Below are 20,719 nucleotides of genomic sequence, written 5' to 3'. Positions count from 1 at the left end.
TCCATAATGATAGTCTGGTGGGGAGTGTGTGCTTGCCTTGCCTTGCACACGGCCAACCCAGGTTCGATCCTTGGCATCCCATATGGTGCCCCAATACTTCCAGGAGTAATTCTGGAGTGCAGAGTCAGGAATAAGCCTTGAGCACTTCTGGATGTGGCCTCAAAAACAAAAATCAAAACAAACCCCAAAAAATTAAAGCAGTTTTTTAAAAAATTTATTTCCTTTTGGCTTTTGGGCCACACCTGAATTACTCCTGATTATGTGCTCAGAAATAATTCCCGGAGAACTGTAGGGACCATGTGGGGTGCCAGGGATTGAACGTGGTCAGCTTTGTATAAGGCAAGTGTCTTATTCAATATACTATTCCTCCAGCCCTGAAAAACCAATTTTAAATATAAAGAAAAGAAAATGAGGCTGCAACCTCATATACTTTTTTGTTTGTTTAGAAGTTGTTTTTTTTTAAATTTTTATTAGTGAAATACCATGAGGTACAGTTGTAGACTTACAAATTTTTGTGCTTGGGTTTCAGTTATACAATGATCAAGTACCCATCCCTCCATCCCTCCATCAGTGCACATTTTCCACCACCACGGGTCCCAGTATTCCCCACCCCCCATCCTATCATGCCTCTGTGGCAGGGCATTCCCTTTTGTTCTCTCTCTCTCCTTTTGGGTGTTAAAAGTAAGTAAAGTAAAGGCCCTCCCGTTGATCGTCGATTTGCTCGAGCGGGCCCAGTAACGTCTCCATTGGAGACTTTGTTGTTACTGTGTCTGGCATATCGAATACTCTCGGTAGCTTGCCGGGCTCTCCGAGAGGGGCGGAGGAATCGAACTCGGGTCAGCCATGTTGGCCGCGTGTAAGGCGAACGCCCTACCCGCTGTGCTATCGCTCGGCATTGAGTGGCAATCATGTTTGGCAACCTCATATACTTTTAACTACAGGGATAAAAATATAGAGATAGATGAATCAAATGAATCATAAGAAATCTAAAATAAATCTATTCAAAGTATATTGCAAAATGAGGAATAGGTTATTCCCTAATGATAAAAAGTTAGTTAATTTTGGCAATAGGTTATAACAATTCAAATTTCATATATGCTGAACATATTCAAGTTACAAGCAAAATTTGTTGATCTTCAAGGTGATACCAGCAATCCTTGGTTAATATTGGCAATCAAGACCCATTTGTCTACCTGATCGAACAGGCAGAAACAAAACAGCTAATATACAGATGACTGAAAAATGTACTAACTGGCTTGTTCTAAATTACACGTAGAGAAGATTCCACAAAACAAAACAATCCATGATCTTTATGGAATTCTTTGTGTCCATACGAAACATTTATCAAGACAGATTTCATACTGGACTCTTCAGTTAAGGAAATTAGAATATTAAAATTTTTTGAAGTTAATTATATGTATATGTAAATTCAAAATTACTATTAGACCACAATTACTTAGACAAGGGGGAAAATATACAAATCAAATCAATCTTTGGCTTTCAAATCCATCCTGAAGTTACAGTACTTTTTTGTTTGTTTGTTTTTGTTTTTGGGCCACACCTAGTGAAGTTCAGTGGTTACTTCTGGCTCTGTGCACTCAGGAATTTCTCCTGTTGGTGTTCAGAGTGCTATATGGAATGCTGGGAATCAAACCCGGGTTGGCTGCATGCAAGGAAAGCACCCTACCCATTGTACTGTCGCTCTGGCCCGAGTTACAGTAATTTTGAGCAGTGTTTCTCAGCCTTTTTCTGATTGTGATCTTCTTTCAATTTTGTTTCTTTCCTGTACCCCTCTCTTCCCCCATTCCCTGTTGAGAAGTGCTGATCTATAGAAGATCCATAGAGGTTATTTAAGCATCAAGATAGATAAATAGATCAGTAGAAAACAATAGAGCAAAATTCACAGTTCAGAAATAAACCAAAACATATATAACTGATTTTCATACCAAATATAGTCAATTTTATAGAAAAGAGTAGTTTGAACAAATCGGGCCTTCATTCGCTAGATATGTCCATCTGTTATTTACTTCAAGTATGAATATTATTATTTGCCCTAATGTTTAAAATCTTTAGTACCATATTTATTATTTAGATTTATTTGAAAACAGTCTGTTCACAGGTTAGTCACATGTAATGCATATGTCCAACCACTGTCTTGTCTCCTTGCCACCCCCAGAAAAAAAATTCTTATCAAAATGCAAAAGAAATAAAACTCACAGTAGATTATTAGTTTGGGGACATGTAACAGAAAACAACTAGAAAATGAAGTTAAAAATGATGAAGTGAGGATTTTTAAAAAGACTATTGATTCTTAGGAAGAAAAATAGAAGACTCAGAAGACCCGTCTATTGCTCTATAGGAGCAATAAAGCAGCTTTTATAATCTTGGTGATAGAGTTTAAACACATTTCTATAGAACTCCTTCAAACTTGCTCCTGCTTTTAATTCATTTCAACGATTAAATTCTAAATTCTAAGAAGTAATCTCATGGGCCTATTTTGTTCCAGTGAACTAAGTTTGCCTTTGAGTCTGTTATAGTTATTCCATAAAACCTTTTGACTTTTGTTATCCTCTGCAAGATTTGGGGGGAGGCAGATCCAAAGAACCAATGTAAAACTAAATGTTGTCTACATTTCTGGAGGGTTTAATGCTTTATTACTAAGTAATAAATAAAATATATTAAATATGAAATGAAAGCTATAAGTGTTTCAAAATATGCTCCAAACATCTGCCTTTGATCGTATTCTGTAAAGGTAATCATTTGTCCTGAAAAAAATGTTTTAACTTAAAATATAATTCTTCAGAGGATTATCATCTTTTATTTTATTTATTGTGTACATGAATACATATAATATAAAACTGTTTGCTGAGCTGAATAAATATATGTGCCTTAACCATTTGCAGCTATTTCTGATTCAAAATTACAATGTGGTCCAGATGAAACTGAAGTTGGAGGTGACTGTGTTCGTAGGTATCACATTTTGTTTGTTTTTAATGTATTTAAGGACTAAATATTTCAATAATTTTTAGTTCTTTGACGTACTCTGTTGATTGTATTGATATTTAGTGCCTCCTATTGTAATATCTCTCAAAGAAAATTATTATAATAGATTCTTATAAAATTTATGATGTATACCTAAAGGGATGAACAGAAATAAAAATTATTTTTGAAGCATTAGTGTTTATATGGGGCGTGTTGAGCAAATATGTTCTGAAATTCTTAATGAGATACGGGTTATTGACGTATAATTAATCTAGTAATGTTTTTATATGGTGATCTACATGATGATAAAAGAAAAGTTAAATTTCAAAGACATAAAACATCAGGTAGAAACACATATATTCAGATACCAGGCAAAAAAATTGATATACTTTGTCATAAAGGGTACTATTGATATATAAATCATCAAAGATAAACTCTGAATTGCTTATCTATTACGTACTCAGTTGTAAATACATTTTTCAACTCCCTTTTCTAATACTCTTAAACTTTGTTTTAAGATTTAAAATTTTTTTTTTTGGTTTTGGGGTCACACCTGGGTTTGCTCAGGGCTTACTCCTGGCTCTGTACCCAGGGATCACTCCTGGAGGCTCGGGGGTGCATATGGGATGACTGAGATTGAACGTAGCTTGGACACACACAAAACAAGTTCTTTGTACTAAATGCCTCTGTACTATATATCTCCGGTCCCAACAGGGTGTTTTTATAATCTAAGTCTCAGTTGAATTAGATCATGTTATTTACATTTTAAAGAGAATAAAATACTGTACCTATCAATATTAACGCTGAGTTGTTTTGACAAAAGATGCACCATTATTATGTAGAGTTTACACCCCCAAATCAGACCTGTTGAAAAGACATTGTGAAATAATTTGTTTCTATAGCTGGTTAAAAGAATCAAATGATGACGTGTGGCCACTATTGCGGCCGCGTGATTTTGGATTTCTGATATTTTACTTATTAAGCCTGGAAGTATTTCTGCCGAGAGTCAGATAATTATGAGATTGTTTCTGTGGCTCTCGAGCTATGGCCGTGCCGGAGAGCTGCTCATGGGGGGCAACTCGTGACCTTGGTAGGGCGTGAAGGACGAGCCCGGAATGCCCCCCTTCCAATGAGGTTTCAGTCGCCCTGTCACGACCGTTCATACCTGGCTTTCCAAAAAGCTCTGAGGCGGCCGCCATCTTGTTGTTCAGAGGGAAAAAGGCAGAAGGGAGCAACATCCTTTTCCCTCTGGGCAGGCATGGTGGCGTGGATTGACGCATTAACGTGGATTAAAGTCCATTCACTTTACTGCCGCGGGCTGCCAGGTTCTGCATTAAGTCCTTGTGCTTCTGGACCCATGGTTGTGCCAGAGAGCCACTTGTGGGGGGCAACTCAGGTGATAAACTTTTTACTATTAGTATTTATTGGTTAAAATAAGAATGTGCCTTTTGCTGATTTTAGAGAATATCTATTTTTCTAAATGTACTTTATTTTTCTTCATATAAATTCAAAATCTCCAGACTGCATAAGCTTTTCCTTTAAGTGTGAGCTTTCTCAGTCCTTTAAGATGCCCAATTAAAAATTCTGTATTTTCTCTCTCCAGCTCAGCCGTCTGTCTTATTGCCCCCACCACCCCCAGGAAGGCCCGAGGTTGTGGTGGAGCTGATTGAATCCAGACTTTTCTGTAGGTGTGCTTTTGATGTTCCCCCTACAAACAACTCAGTGGGATTTCTCATAGCTTGGCACAGACTTTCTTCTCGCGAAATCAAAGAGGAGCTCAAGCAAGAGACCACAGTTCAGGCTTTCTCTCTTTTGGAACTGGATGGCATCAATCTCAGACTTGGAGACAGAGTATGTTTGAAAATATATCTTTCTTTTCATGAATGTATTAGTTTTCAAAAATCGATTTATTTTTATCACATGATAAAAATAGTGTTTGTTCTACAGTGTGAAATACTGTTTTTTTTTTTTGTTTTCTCTTTTTCTTCTTGGCAGTTGGTCCAGCCTTCTAATAAAGATGAGTCAGTAAGCTTAAGTAACTGTGAGATTCGGTAATTTAGTGATTATTAACAAATGCTTAACTTTAGGTCTCTTTCTGGATTTAAAATGACATACATTTATTCTAAAAGAAAGGTACATCCTTTATTAAATTAATGATGTCACTTAATATCTGCTTTCAAATATATATAAATTATAAAACTGAAATTATTTAATTTATATTGAAGTTTAAATATTTAATTTTTGTAATGTAATTTTTGCCAAATACCAAAGCAGGTTTTAGTTTTAAAATATATCTCTATTGAACATGTTTTAGTCATAATCTAAGTTTTAAATTCTTATTTATTGTTTGTCTTAATAGATATTCTGCAGTGCTTCCATATTTTTCTTGGAGCTACCACACATACAAAGTTTAGCTATTGAAAGTCAAGAATTTTTTGCAGGCATTAAGGTATGTAATAGTTTGGTAGATCAGTAAGATTATTCCTCTAAAAATGTGTTTTCTGTACTGTGATCTGTAAATGCTGTTCCAGAACCTTATCATAGACTAATGTTGAGACCATGAATCTGTAGTTTTGAAAAATAATTCTAGCAATTCTAATGTATAATTTGGTTTGAGGGCTTAAAGTAATCAACTAAAGTTGTAATATACTTGCTATTTTTTCCCCCAGAAATAGTGCAGATTGTAAATAAAGCAAAAAAGTTCCATTTCAACATTTAATTCTGTATAACTAAAAGTTACTGTTACTCATTTCTAATACATTTTGAAAGACAGGTGCCAGGACAAGTATAGAATTAACTTAGAAATGTGGAATGCATATATTGGGGTAAATTAAAAAAGGCAATATTTGTGATTATTGATGGTAACATAAGAGTCCAAAAATTTATCATTTCTAGCAGATGAGATCACTGTAACACTATCACTCACTGTCATCCCATTTTTCTCGATTTACTCGAGCAGGTGCCAGTAATGTCTCTATTTGTCCCAGCCCTGAGATTTTTAGCAGCCTCTTCTTAATCATCTTCCTAACAATTGGAGGCTCTTTCAGGGCCAGGTGAATGAGACCTATTATGGTTACTGTTTTTGGCTTATCGAACACGCCATGGGGAGCTTGCCAGTCTCTGCCCGTGCGGGCGGGATACTCTTGGTAGCTTGCCGGGCGCTCCGAGAGGGGTGGAGGAATCGAACTCGGGTCGGCCATGTTGGCCGCTTGTAAGGCGAACGCCCTACCCGCTGTGCTATATCACATATATATATATCTGGCAGATGAGATAGGAAACATGAATTAAAAGGTGGTGGAAAGAATGTGGGCATTACCACTAGGTTTGGACAAATGAGTGCTGTTCTTTTTCTGAGATCTCAGTCTTAGGACTGGAGCTTAGCCTGGAATTATCTCTAATTCAAGGTTAAGATGGGATAATTGATAAATTGTGAAATAGGATTCAGTGGCGAATTTAAGTTTTATATAATCAGAACCAAAGGAAAGAGTGAGAGGGTGAATATGTTACTAGAATCACAGAGGCTTAGTGGAAAAAGAAGCAGAGCTCAAATATTGACAACACAGAACTTTTGGCTCTACATTTCTAAGATCTCAGCAGACAAAAATTGGGACAGTGGTCAGCCTATTACTGTTTTTCATTAGGCTCCAGGCTAAATAACCAGTGCTCAGAAACATCTGTTTTGAGAGCCAGCCAAGAACTGAAATTGCATAAAAACTTTCTACTTCAAAAAAAGTGTTGGCTTATAAAGTGGGATAAGACCAGTCCTAAGATTTAGTATTTTAGCAATTCTAACTATGAACAGCAGAGACTGAGAAATAAACTGAAGGTACTATTTCAGAAGGCAACATTTTGATTAAAGATGTCTAGGTATTTTATTGATATGAATTTGTAAAAATAAACAGACCTGGGGCCAGAGTGATATTATAGCAAGAAGAGTGTTTATGTCACATACAGCCAACCTGGATTCAACCTCAATATGATCCCCCGAGCACCCCCAGGAGTAATTCCTGGGTGCAGAGCCAGGAGTAAACCCTGAGCATCTTAGGTATAGCCTCTAAACAAACAAACAGACAGAAGAATAAACAGTTTCTTCTGTTGGTGTATCAGTTTAATTCTAGCTAATAGAATGGAATATATATATATATATATATATGTATATATATTAGAATCCTCATTGCCTTCATTTTCCAGTGCCTACCAAAGAACCAAATTCATATAGGCAGGCTCCAAGCATCTGCTTACCATGCCTTCAGGAATCAAAATGCACTCAAGCATCTGGCTGCTCTTTGTGCTCTTCTGCATGTTGCAGATGTGTTTTTTGAAGGTTTTGGTTTTAATTGATTCTATTTACTTTGGAAATTTCACCATTATGATACTTTAGCAAAGTACTAGCTGTTTAGAAAATACCACTTTAAAGAGTTTTATCTTGCAAATTCTTTTTTTAAAATCTGACTTCTCTCCATACGTTCTTTCACCAGTTGCAACCTGAAGTCAGTACTATATCAGAAGATGGGAAAGAATACCAATTGAGGATTGAGAGCACAGTTCCTATCATTTGCTCTCAATTAAATGAGCTTGATCAGGAATGCAAAATTTCATTAAAACTGAAAACTGTGGATCAAGGTAATAGAGTAAATCCACTTAATTTTATTATTAGATTTCAAGTAATAACTAATGGCTTTTAAATTCGTATGAAGAGTTACTGGACTGTATTCTTGTACTTTGTTATGTTCCAAGTTAATGCCAAATTATAACGAAGCGTATTTGTAATATTAGTTCAAATTTGTAATTGCCAGAAATCAACATTGCAGTCCACATTTCTCTCCTCAACTAAAGACAACATTTAAAAATAATAGAGCAATTACCTCTCCATTATAACCTTTGTCTTCCTACTTTTAATTTTTTATCCTCCTCATCTTCCTGTCTACTTATTTTCTTTGGCTTATTTTCAGAAATCGTGATACAAAGTGCTCTTTAAGACTTTCCAAATCATTCGTTTTGAGGGAAGTCATACATTTTGCTAGAAATTCATGGTTATACAACATGGATTTATAATGCATCATTTACAGTCCTTTCTCTAATGTAAGCTTATGTTTGAGATCTTTTGTATTAAAATTCTTCCATTTAAATGAGTAATTGTATAGATTTATGTTATGTCACAACCACAGCAACGATTAGAGACCTCGAGTATATAGGTATAGTCTTGTACTTTGTACTCGAGGTCTCAAGTATTTATGTATATTCTTGTACTTGTACTCAAGGTCTCAAGTATATATACGTGTGTGTATGTGTGTGTAACACATATATTTATTTTATTTCAATGCTTAGGAAGAAAAGTGAAAATTTTTTTGTTATTAGATTTATAATTTATATAGAAATAGAAGTTTTATATTGTTTTCATGTGCATATGCAAACTTATTGATATAATACTATTGATATATTTATGTATATCTGTTAAAATTGATTAGCCATTTTTAAAGTTCATATAGAGTTTGGTGTTATCTTTGGTTTTTTTTGGACAAAATTAACAGCCATAATTTTATGTAAGAGAAAATAATTTAAAATAATTTCTCAATTCAGTGTCTCGTCCTAATTGTTATTGTATGTCTTACATAGTATATTCCATCACTAAAATTCTCACTGTGCTTTTTCATAAAATAGGGAAAGAACATCTAGGTTTAAACTTGGCTCTGTCTTCCTGTCATGTGGACCTTCTCCAGACATCATCCTGTGCTAACAAAACCTGTAGCCATGCTTTTGTGTACTATTCTGCTGTAACTGATTTTGCTCAAGATGGAGAAAGAGTTACGAATATCATAGTGGAGCCAATTGTTAATGAGGATTTCTTGTGGAACAGCTATGTTCCAAACAGCATCCAGGTTGACAATTTACAAATATATCTTTATAAGTGAAATTCTAAAGCAGACATTAATCTGTTTTTATTAATCTGTTTTTAATAGATCTCCTAATTAATTACACCTTCTATATAATTTCAAAATAATTTAAGTGATTGCAATCTCAAATAATTCAATTTTCAGAAACTGTGATTAGAAACAATAATCAATTTAAAATGTATTGAGATTTATGAGTAACTTATTCTATATCATTGCCAATTCATGGTCATATTTATTAAAAATGTCTTTGCTTTGAAGATCAGAGTAAAGGATGTACCAACAGCTTACTGCTATTCGTTTACTGACCCACATATAATTACATTTGATGGCAGGTAATTTCCTTAAAATTTTTCCTTTTATTTTTATTTTTTGGGGGGGTACAGTTTATTGTTTTGTCTTAAGCATCTTACTATTTTATTGTTACTTAGTCTTGTTTACAAGGAAATTAGAAAGCAGGACTTGTGTTATCACCACTGACTTGCATCAAAATGCTAATTTATTTGTGTGGAATATTTTTGCCTAATATAACATAAAGCTTATAGCAGATAATTTTTTTACTATTTTAAATAATTTTAAAATAAGTTCAATCTAAAGAAATATTCACGGTGTTGAATTATACATGATACTGAAATAATCTTTGAGATTCAAAAAGATGATTGAACATCAAGTTGTAATTATTTACAAAATTAATCAATTTTAATTAATGATAAGGATACCCAAAGTAAAAACTATGATAGTCAATGGCTTGCAAGGCAAGCACCTTAGCCATTGTTCTTTCTTTCTGGTCCCATTCACTGTCACTGTCCTCCCATTGTTCATCGATTTGCTCGAGTGGGCCCAGTAACATCTCCATCGTGAGACTTGTTGCTACTGTGTTTGGCATGTAGAATACGTCAATGGTAGCTTGCCAGGCTTTGCCGTGCGGGCGAGATACTCTTGGTAGCTTGCTGGGCTCTCCAAGTGGGGAGGAGGAATTGAACTCGGGTCGGCCATGTCAGCCATGTGAAAGGCCTACCACATTATTCTTTAAAAATTGAAATGTGTAACAATAAATATAGCTTAAAGAACTGAAGTGCATGCTTTGCATATGGGAGCTCCAGGTTCAATCCCTGGGACAGTGTGGTGTCCTGGGCACTGAACTAGGAATAGCCTGCCAAAAACAACAATGACAAAAAGGAAAATGATCATTTTTATAGTATAGCTACTGTATTATTTTGCTTACTTAACCCACTAATAACAAATGATTTTTGTTAATAAACTCTAGAGGTTTTGAACAAGTATTGAACAGGTATAGAAACATCTCAGAAACAAAAATCCTTTATTGCTTTAATTAAAGACTAGGTTTTAGTGAAAAATTTCCAAAACTCAACATGGTGTGTGATCCATTAAAATTCAACAAGGTTAATTTTGCAACAACTGCGTGACTAAGTGTGTTCACAGTTTTGCAGAGATGCCAATGAAAAAAACAGAAAACACCCCCTGCTTTTATGGTGCTTACCTTTGACTAAATAAAGGAATATGTGCTCAATAAATAAATTATTCAGAATATCTTAGGAAAATACATGCTATAAAGGAAGCTAAAGTATGGAATTAAAACATAGACTGGAAACAAAGGTTTTCTAGTTTTACAACAGGAAAAAAGTGAGATTTAAGCATGTATCACTATTTACTTTATTTAATGTCTTACAAATAAATGTTTGAAATGCACAAAACTTAAATTTATAATATGTACATTTTAAAATTCTTAGACAAAATTATAATTAATGTGTACAAATAAATGCAAGAAATATATTTCTCTACACCATTGTGGTATCGTAATAATTCTTGATATAAATGACTTTTTGTTAATGATAGGGAATATGATAATTTCAAGACTGGAACATTTGTACTCTATAAGAGCATGTCACGTGATTTTGAAGTTCATGTGCGTCAGTGGGACTGCGGAAGCCTTAACTATCCTGTGTCATGTAACTGCGGCTTTGTTGCCAGAGAAGACAGTGATGTAGTTGCTTTGGATATGTGTAGTGGTCAGCTGCATGAGTCACAGCCATATTTATTTTTAAAGAGCCCAGATGTAACCAGCAATATCAAGATAAGTGAATCTTACCTTGGAAGAAAAGTCACAGTATGTACAATATTGTTGGAGATGCATTTCTCTACAGCTTTTGTCTCAAAATGTCAACTTCTTTTTTTTAAATCTCTATTATTATTTTCTAGGAAATGACATTTAAATTAGCATGAAAATTTAAAAGGGGAACAAAAAATCAGAATAAACACAGGTGGTGTATCTACAGTGATTTTAGAGGAGAGTTTCTTGACACATCCCAGTCAGGGAAGCAAAGGACTGCTAATTAATCTCCTATCCCTGAGTACAGAAATGTGTGGTCCTCTGAAATGACATCCATGGAAATTAATTACACAGCAGTCTACTTCTACTTACATAATTATTATGTTGCTTAGTAGCCATTAGTCTTAACATTTACAGTTGTTTTACTGTATAAAACATATCACTTTGGATTATCTAGAGAAAGGAATTAGAGCAACATATCTCAATACCAAATTTCATGTCAGCAAAATGCAAACACCCATTTTTTACATATAGCATTATAAGAAAGTTGTAGCCTTGAGAAAATCAATATTTAATTCTTTTTTATATTAAAAGAATACTGAGGCTTTCTCATTTTAAAATAACAGCCTTTTTCCCCCTAGCCATATTGTATATTGTTTAAACATATTTTCTTTCTATATTTCAGATCTGGTTTTCATCTGGAACTTTTATCCGTGCTGATCTGAGTGAATGGGGCATGAGTTTAACCATCAGAGCATCTACTCTAGATTACAGAAATACTTTAGGACTTTGTGGCACATTTGATGAAAACCCAGAAAATGATTTCCATGATAAAAATGGAATAAAAATCGATAAAACTCTTAATAATCACGTTGCCTTTATTAATAAATGGAGGTAAGAACATAATTAGTTTTCATTCATGTTTATATTAATGTTAGATTTAAAATTGGTGCTTGTTTGGAGGTTCTAGCAGGGCAGCGCAGCTACTCGTATACCCTCGACCGAAGACCGGTCCGTCTCTATCGGGGAAGGCCGTGAGGGAGGAAGGGGACACCCGCCTAGCCAGCCAGATCAGCTGAATCAACCCTGGCGATCAATGGGGTGACAGATGTCGCAGCCAGATCGCCCTCACATCCTGGAGTGATAGCACAGCAGTAGGGCGTTCGCCTTACAAGCGGCCAACATGGCCGACCCCAGTTCGATTCCTCCGCCCCTCTCGGAGAGCCCGGCAAGCTACCGAGAGTATTCGATATGCCAGACACAGTAACAACAAAGTTTCCAATGGAGACGTTACTGGGCCCGTTTGAGCAAATTGATGATCAACGGGAGGGCCTTTACTTTACTTTTACTTTACTTAAAATTGGTGGTGACTCAATAATTGTGTGGTGTTTTTTCTTTGCAAGACTTGATTGGGGTAAAATGATCTGTTCAAATGACTATTCTTTACTGTTTTCCATCTGGAAGGATTTTACCAGGAAAAAGCATGTTTGACACAATGCCAGCTTTGCAGCCATCACCTGGGAAACGGTCCTATTGTAGCTGTTCCTTGAATACTACATCATTGCACCCGTCCTCTAATTTTCTAGACAGTTTTTCTAAGTCAGAAGTGGTTTCAGGTTGTAAAGACCTCAGACAACTCAAATTTTCTTCTTTGATACCAGTGCTGGATATCACTTCTGAGTATGTTAATACAGAAGCCCTTATCAGAGGGATAAATAAGCATACATCTCAAGAAGAAAATAATTTGAATTTCTCTCAAGAAAAAAGCCATGTGAACCTAACCAAACTGGACTTAAGTTTACAAAAACTTATAAAAAATGAAAACCAAGATACAGTTCAAACTTTGGATGTTGGGAGACACTCATGGGAGGGGAACCATAGCCAAGAAATGAGATTGGATCAACGAAACCAAAGGAGAAAGCGAAATGATCATGAATATTTTCCCTTGTTTGCTTTCCAAAGCGTCAGTCAGAGTGGCCTGGAAGAGCTTAGGTATTTTTTCCCTGAGGACCACACTGAGGATGTCTACCAAGAATTTGTCCCCACATGGCCCACACCCTCTGGGCACACTGAAAACAGCAGCTTGGCACTGTGTCAGCGGACTCTTACCAACTCCAGCATAGGAAGACACTGCCTTGCTTTTCTTGGCAAGAAACTAGACAGTGTTATAGATATGTGTGTTAAAGATATCCTGCTCAAAGATGATCTTAGCTGGGCAGAAGCAGGTGTGGCCCTTTTAGAAAATGAATGTGAAAAGAGAATTTTGGAGGAGGGGCTATATCACAAAGAAGAATATGGAGAGTCTATTGAAGACATTCTCTTGGAGTTAAAGTGCCCCAATTTATGCAGTGGCAATGGGCAGTGTATGGAATGGGGGTGCACATGTTCCCCAGGGTTTAGTTCTTATGATTGCAGTGATTCACATGGTAAGTCCTCTCTGGATTTAATATTTTGGATGTTATTTGATCAGAGAACATTTTTGTTCTTACCTATAGTGTCTTGAGGGAGTTTATTCAGAGTGAAAATCACTTAATTGTTACATTAATAATTTGAGAGAAGTTTCTTTTTTAGAGTAAAAGCTGAAATTCTTACAATAACTGATGTTGCGCAGTGTGATCTGGCATGCTGTGAACCATGAAACCCATCATCCAGTACTACCACCTTCACTCATTCCACTCCACCCACTTTCGTCTCTGTGTTGTTTCTTTAAAAGACCTAACTCTCTTGACCTCAGCTTTGCATATAGCTGGTCCTTCTACTTGAAGAAAATTGTCTTTCCAGAAATCACCCTTAGTGTTTTTAAAGTGTCTACGTCTTTTGCTAGTTATGTGAGTTTGCTGCAATGTTTTCCCTCACGCATAAACATCTATACTGTTCTTGGCATCGGAATGATTTTCCTCTCCCAGCAAACGAGAACTTCATTCTTTAAGTGTTCTAAAGCTCCTTTCTCACTTCTCACTGAATCTTCCTCCTATTCTTCCCTTAGTTCCTGCACTGTTCTCCAGTGTCTGCTCTGCTGTTCCTCAAGGACTCAGCCTGCTCTTAGCTGTAAGCTTTGACTTACTGTTGCCCCTCATTGGAGCATTCTTCCACAACTTAGGTTTAGGACTGACTTTCTTCTGTTCAAGTATCATGTTATAGAACATAGAATACATCTTATTCAATAGTTTTTCAATGCTTATTTCAATAGTTTTTCTCACACAACCTCTTGATTTTTTTCTCTTAAATGTTGATATAACGTTTATAGTCTTAGAACACATGATACACTTTATGTGTACCATTAGTAGTTTATATTTTAATTTTTGTCCTCCTATGTTAAATTATAAATTTCATAAAGGCAGGAACTTTGTTTTATTCACCACTATTATCTAGGTATCTAAAATGCCATCAGAACATTATTATAACTTAATTATTTGATATTTGCTGAATATATAAACACTTTAACATGTTTTTTTTACTTTTATGGTTAAGAGTATAAATATTTTTTTTATCCTATTAAGTTTTATTCATTTAGAGTTTTGCTGGTGCTTAGACAAAGAACTCAATTACTTTTACATATTGTACTTATTTTGATGGGCTGGAGCAATAGCACAGTGGTAGGGCATTTGCCTTGCACAGGGCCGATATGGCCAACCCGAGTTCAATTCCTCCGCCCCTCTCAGAGAGCCCGGCAAGCTACCGAGAGTATCTTGCCCGCACGGCGAAGCCTGGCAAGCGACCCATGACATATTCTACATGCCAAACACAGTAACAACAAGTCTCATGTTGGAGACGTTACGGGGCCCGCTCAAGCAAATTGATGAACAACGGGAGGACAGTGACAGTGACTTATTTTGATAACTAGACCTTGCTGACATAAATTACATATGGTCTCACCAAGATCACAAATCCAGATCAAAAGAGCGACCATATTGAGGTCAGCTAATTCACTGCCTTAAATTATTTCACCATTGAAAATTACATCTAAGATTATGGTAGCATGTAGGATAGTGATAATAACATAAAAATAGTAATACTATCAAATCATCATGCCTGAATTTTTTTTGTTGGCTTTTTGGGTCACACCTGGCGATGCACAGGGGTCACTCCTGGCTCTGCACTCAGGAATTACCCTTGGCGGTGCTCAGGGGACCATATGTGATGCTGGGAATTGAACCCAGCTTGGCCATGTGCAAGGCAATGCTCCACCCACTGTGCTATTGGTCCAGCCTCCTACATGAATTTTGATAAGTCCTTTTGAAAGATTACATTAAGAACCAAAGATTAATGTATTATATTGCTAACTAGTTACACTATTGTAATGCAAAAATATTTTTTTGTAAATCTATTCAATAGAACAAACAAAAGTTGCAAAATGCAAACATAGACCCTGCAGTTGTTATAATTTGATAGTATCTGTTCTCAGTTAATACTAATGTTTCAATAGTTTTGAAACATTAAACCTGTATATTCAGGCACTGGAAGCTTCTATAATGTTGTTTATATTTGTCATTTGGTAGGAATATTTAATAGAATGACTTTAACATTAAATTACATAAATGTATTGGGGTAAATTTTGACTACTCAAATAAATGCTTTTAATTGAGAACTAGAAAATAATTTATTTTCTGAAATTGATCAAAATATGTTCTTTTTTTATTTTTATCAAAGACAAAGCTCCTGAAATTATAGAGCTTGAGAATGCCGGATTTTGTAATATTCGAAAACATAATTGTATGATGGTGAAAGTTTTTGGTCAAGGCTTCAAAGAATTACCTTCAATTAAATGTGAATTTACTCAACTACAGGTATTTTAATTATGATATTGAAAAACAGTAAGTCTATAGGTTTTTTTTACATTAATTTACTTTGGGTAATTGGTATATTGACTAACTCCATATTCCAAAAGGATAAGAAAACCATAGAGACCTGACCACAAATATAATTAAGTTGCTTAACCTTAAAATTTCATATTTGTTAACTCCTAACTTCTTTTATGAAATTTTATATAAGTATTAGTTCACTATTTTGGTCATAATAAGAAGTTATCATGCTTGGTATATTAACTTTTGTATTAAAGTTTAAAAACACAAAACATGGGAATTATTTTGGTGATTTACTTATAAAATCTGTTCTTTATTCAAACGTAATTTCACTTTCACTCTTAGTATTATCTAATTTGTTCTTGTTAAGTTAATTTTGCATGAAGAAGCAGGTGCATCCCCTCCCCCCCCACCCCTGCCATAAATAGTCTTTATTCAATAGATGGTCCTTTCTACAATTGCAGTAATATTTTTAATTTGTGAATCACCGTAGGATACAGATACACACTTATGAACTTTCATGTTTGCATTTCAGTCATACAATGATCGTTTACCCATTCCTCCACCAGTGCCCATTTTCTCCCACCAATGTTCGGAGCACCCTATCCACTATCATCCCACCTCAGCGGCAGGGCATTCCTGTTTATTCTCTCTCCTTTTGGGTGTTGTGGTTTTCAATAGAGCTATTGAGTGGCCATTGTGTTCGGTCTATAGCTTACTTTCCACACACATCTTTCAATCCGAATGGGTCCCCCCAACATCCTTTACTTGGTGATCCCTTCTCTATCTGAGCTGCCTTTCCCCCCAGCATTTGAGGTCAGTTGCCAAGCCATGGAGCAGACCTCCTGGTCATTATCTCTGCTACTCTTGGGTGTAAGTCTCCCATTCTGTTACTTTTTATTCCACAGATTAGTGCAGTCTTTCTATGTCTGTCCCTCTCTTTCTGACTCATTTCACTTAACATGACACTTTTCCTGTTGATCCACCTATATGCAAATTTCATGACTTCATCTTTTCTAACAGCTGCATAGTATTCCATTGTGTAGCTGTACCAAAGTTTCTTTAACTAGTCATCTGTTTTCGAGTATTCGGGTTTTTTTTTTTATAGATTCTGGCTATTGTAAACAGTGCTGCAATTAATATTTAAGTGCAGGTTTCATTTCTTCTGTACTTTTTTGCATCTCCAGGTTATAATCCCAGAAGTGGTATTTCTGGGTCAAATAGGAGCTCAGTTTCTAATTCTTTGAGAAGCGTCCATACTGTTTTCCAAAAAGGGCTGAACCAGTTGGCATTTCCACCAGCAGTGAAGGAGAGTCCTTTTCTAGCCACATCCACACCAGCCCCAGTTGCCTTTTTTCGTTTTGATGTGGGTCATTCTCTGTGGTGTGAAATGATATCTTGTTGTTTTGATCTGCATCTCCCTGATGATTAGTGATGTGGAGCATTTTCTCATGTCCCTTTTAGCTATTCGGATTTCTTCTTTGAGAAAGTTTCTGTTCATTTCATCACCCCATTTTTTGATGGGGTTGGATGTTTTCTTCTTGTGAAATTCAACCAGTGCCTTGTATATCCTTATCAGATGTGTATTGGGCAATATCCTTTCCCATTCTGTAGACTGTCTTTGTATTTTGGTCAGTGTTTCTCTTGAGGTGAAGAAGTTTCTTAGTTTAAGATAGTCCCATTTATTTATCTCTGTTTTCACTTGGTTGGCCAGTGGTGTATCATCTTTAAAGATACCATTAGCTTCAGTGTCGTGGAGGGTTTTGCCAACCTTGTCTTTAGTGTACCTTACAAATTCTGGTCTGATGATGAGGTCTTTGATCCATTTTGATCTGACTTTTGCACATGGTGTTTTAGGTAGAGATCTGAGCCCATTTTTTTTGCATGTAGCTGTCCAGTTTTGCCAGCACAATTTGGTAAAGAGGCTTTCTTTGCTCCACTTTACATTTCTTGCTCTCTTATCAAAGATTAAATGATCATATATTTGTGGGAGAGAGTGTCAGGGTATTCAACCCTGTTCCATTGGTCTACGGATTTGCCTTTGTTTCAGTACCATGCTGTTTTAATTATTACTGCTTTATAGTAGAGTTTGAGGTTTGGGAGGTTGATTCCTCCCATTTTCTTTTCCCCAAGAATTGCTTTAGCTGTTCATGGGGGCGTATTGTTCCATATGAATTTCAGGACATATGAATTTCAGGAGTGTTTGCTCCATTTCTTTGAAGAATGTCATGGGTATCCTAATAGGGATCGCATTGAATTTGTACAATGCTTTGGGGAGTATTGCCATTTTGACAGTGTTAATTCTCCCAATCCATGAGCAGGGGATATCTTTCCATTTCCTCGTGTCCTCTTTTATTTCATGAAGTAGTATTTTGTAGTTTTCTTTGTACAGGTCCTTTACCTCTTTCGTTAAGCTGATTCCGAGGTACGTGATTTTTTGAGGCACAATTGTGAACAGGATTGCTTTTTTCATGTCACTTCTTCTCTCTCATTATTTGCATATAGGAAAGCCATGGACTTTTGGGTATTGATTTTATAGCCAATTGCAGTAATATTTTAGTGTGTGTGTATGTGTGTGTGTACAAGGTCAGGTGACTCCCAAACAGTAGTTATGGGACCTGGGGAGCCACTCTTGTAATACGCAGCCAACCTGGCAGGAAAGCTCAGTACTGCAGCTTCCCTACAGTGCTGAGGTCCATCAGGGCCAGTCCTGTGTTGCTTAGGAGCCACAGGGGCTACACCCAGCAGTTCTTGGAGGCCTCCAGGTGTGTATCTAGCAGTGCTTGGGGGTCCATGTGGTGCTTGGGATAAAACAGGTGAACACAGCACCCCCTATTCCCTGCACTTTGATCCCAGTGTGCATGATTACATTTTTTATTTATTTATTGATTCAACCTGAGAATAGTTTCAAAGCTTTCAGGTTTAAGTCTCGTTCATACAATGATCAAACACTCATCCTTTCATCAGTGCATATTTTCCACCACCAAGAACCCTAATATATCCCCTATCTCACCCCTTCCCATGCCTGTGAGGCAGATAATTTCTACTTAACTCTATACTTTCATTACATTCATTATTTCAACAAAAGATGCACCATTATTATTTGGAATTTTACCCCAACAATCAGACCTACTGAAAAGACATCATGAAATAATTTGTTTTCTGTTGCTGTCTATGAAGACCATGTGATGTCACGCAGCCTCTATAGCAGCCGAGCGATTTTAGATTTCTGATATTAAGTCTGGACGGACTTCTGCCAAAAGCTGCATAGTTCCGAGGTTGGTTTGTGTGCCTCAGGGTCCATGGCCATGCCGGAGAGCCGCTCGTGGGGGGCAACTCATGGTCTTGGCAGGGCGGGAAGGATGTGCTGGTTCTCCCTCCAATCCTATGAGGCCAAAGTTGCTCCATCACCACAGGCTCATACCTGGCTGTCCAATAAGCTCTGAGGTGGCGGCCTCCGTGCAGCTGGTGGCGAAAAAGCAGAAAAGACAGGTACCCTTTCCCTCCCAGGGGGCATGGCACCATAGCTTAATGCATAATCCATTCACATTTTTTGCCAAGAGCCACTGGGTTCCAAATTATGTCCGCATGCCTCTGGGGCCATGGCCATGCTGGAGAGCCACTCGTCACATGAGTACTTTTAAACAGAATTTTAGCTAGAGAAACAGCCACCTGATAATATCCTTCACTCACTCCCTATAAAACAACCAGGACCTTATGGAATCCAATTTTTAAGTACTTAAGGTCACGGTCATGATCACGGCCTCCCGTTGTTCATCGATTTGCTTGAGCGGGCCCAGTAACGTCTCCATTGTGACACTTGTTACTGTGTTTGGCATATCGAATACGTCACGGGGAGCTTGCCAGGCTCTGCCATGCAGGCGAGATACTCTCGGTAGCTTGCCGGGCTCTCCGAGAGGGGTGGAGGAATCAAACTCGAGTCAGCCATGTTGGCTGCGTGCAAGGCAAATGCCCTACCGCTGTGCTATTGCTCCAGCTGAAGTACTTAAGGATTAAATCCAAATTTACATCCAAGTTATTATGGTAGGAATGAATGACCTTCATGTTCTATCTCATATATATCTATATATCTATATAGATATATATATTTGTAAATGTGAACACTTGCAACTGATCTGTGAGACTCTCATGATGTTTTGTGAATTTCTGTCTTTCATGGGGCTGGAGCGATAGCGGTAGGGTGTTTGCGTTGCACGCAGCCAACATGGTCGACGCAAGTTCGATTCCTCCGCCCCTCTAGGAAAGCCCGGCAAGCTACCGAGAGTATCTCGCTTGCATGGCAGAGCCTGGCCAGCTACCCGTGATGTATTCGATATGCCAAACACAGTAACAACAAAGTCTCCAATGGAGACGTTACTGGGCCCACTTGAGCAAATCGATGAACAACGGGAGGACAGTGACAGTGACAGTGACTGTCTTTCATATTATTCTTTGTCCAGGCAAACTGAACTGCATTTTCAGTTTCTGTTTGCAATGTTCAAATGGCATTCCTTTCTTTAACTTTTGAGAAGAGAAACGTAATCTTTTTCAGAAGAATTTCTGGGGGTACTGCTGAGAGAAGCCTGGGTGATTAGGGGTGACTAAGACTGAATTTAAATCCTGATGACAAATGTTTATTTTTCACCCTGTTAATGTTTAACCCTGGAGGCAGTGGTAGCACTGTGAAGTGTCCTGGCAGCCTCTAAGCACTGCCATGGTGGCCTGGTTGTCCCTAGCATGGCAGAGCCTGAGCAGTTGCATGTCTATAACCCCAGCACTGAACCTATCAGCTATGTTGGCTAAGAATCTTGTGAAACCCAATCTCCTTTAGAGCACTGTTAGGGAGCAATCTCCCAAGCAGAAGAAAAAACCTTTCTTGACAGTGTTATTTAGAGTAAGTGGTTTCTCTCTTGCTACATCGTTTTTAAATTTTATTTCTATGAGTAACAAAATTTTATTGTGTTTATATTTTC

General features: G+C 37.0%; 1 protein-coding gene across 1 annotated transcript in view; it reads left to right on the top strand.

The window, feature by feature from the left end:
• The window catches only part of VWDE (von Willebrand factor D and EGF domains), a 70,144-nt gene that overhangs the window by 11,434 nt on the left and 37,991 nt on the right, over positions 1–20,719 (top strand). Inside the window, exons 4-13 of the mRNA XM_056118564.1 lie at positions 2,904–2,966; positions 4,586–4,833; positions 5,342–5,431; positions 7,461–7,605; positions 8,644–8,861; positions 9,135–9,208; positions 10,731–11,001; positions 11,630–11,838; positions 12,409–13,370; positions 15,595–15,731. Coding sequence (XP_055974539.1) covers positions 2,904–2,966; positions 4,586–4,833; positions 5,342–5,431; positions 7,461–7,605; positions 8,644–8,861; positions 9,135–9,208; positions 10,731–11,001; positions 11,630–11,838; positions 12,409–13,370; positions 15,595–15,731 — 2,417 coding nt within the window. The remainder of the gene's footprint in view (positions 1–2,903; positions 2,967–4,585; positions 4,834–5,341; positions 5,432–7,460; positions 7,606–8,643; positions 8,862–9,134; positions 9,209–10,730; positions 11,002–11,629; positions 11,839–12,408; positions 13,371–15,594; positions 15,732–20,719) is intronic.

This window comes from Sorex fumeus, unplaced genomic scaffold (genome assembly GCF_029834395.1).
Source record: "Sorex fumeus unplaced genomic scaffold, SorFum_2.1 ptg000037l, whole genome shotgun sequence".
NCBI lineage: Eukaryota > Metazoa > Chordata > Mammalia > Eulipotyphla > Soricidae > Sorex > Sorex fumeus.
Note: the sequence above shows the minus strand (reverse complement) of the source record. Positions and strands in the feature narration are given on the sequence as shown.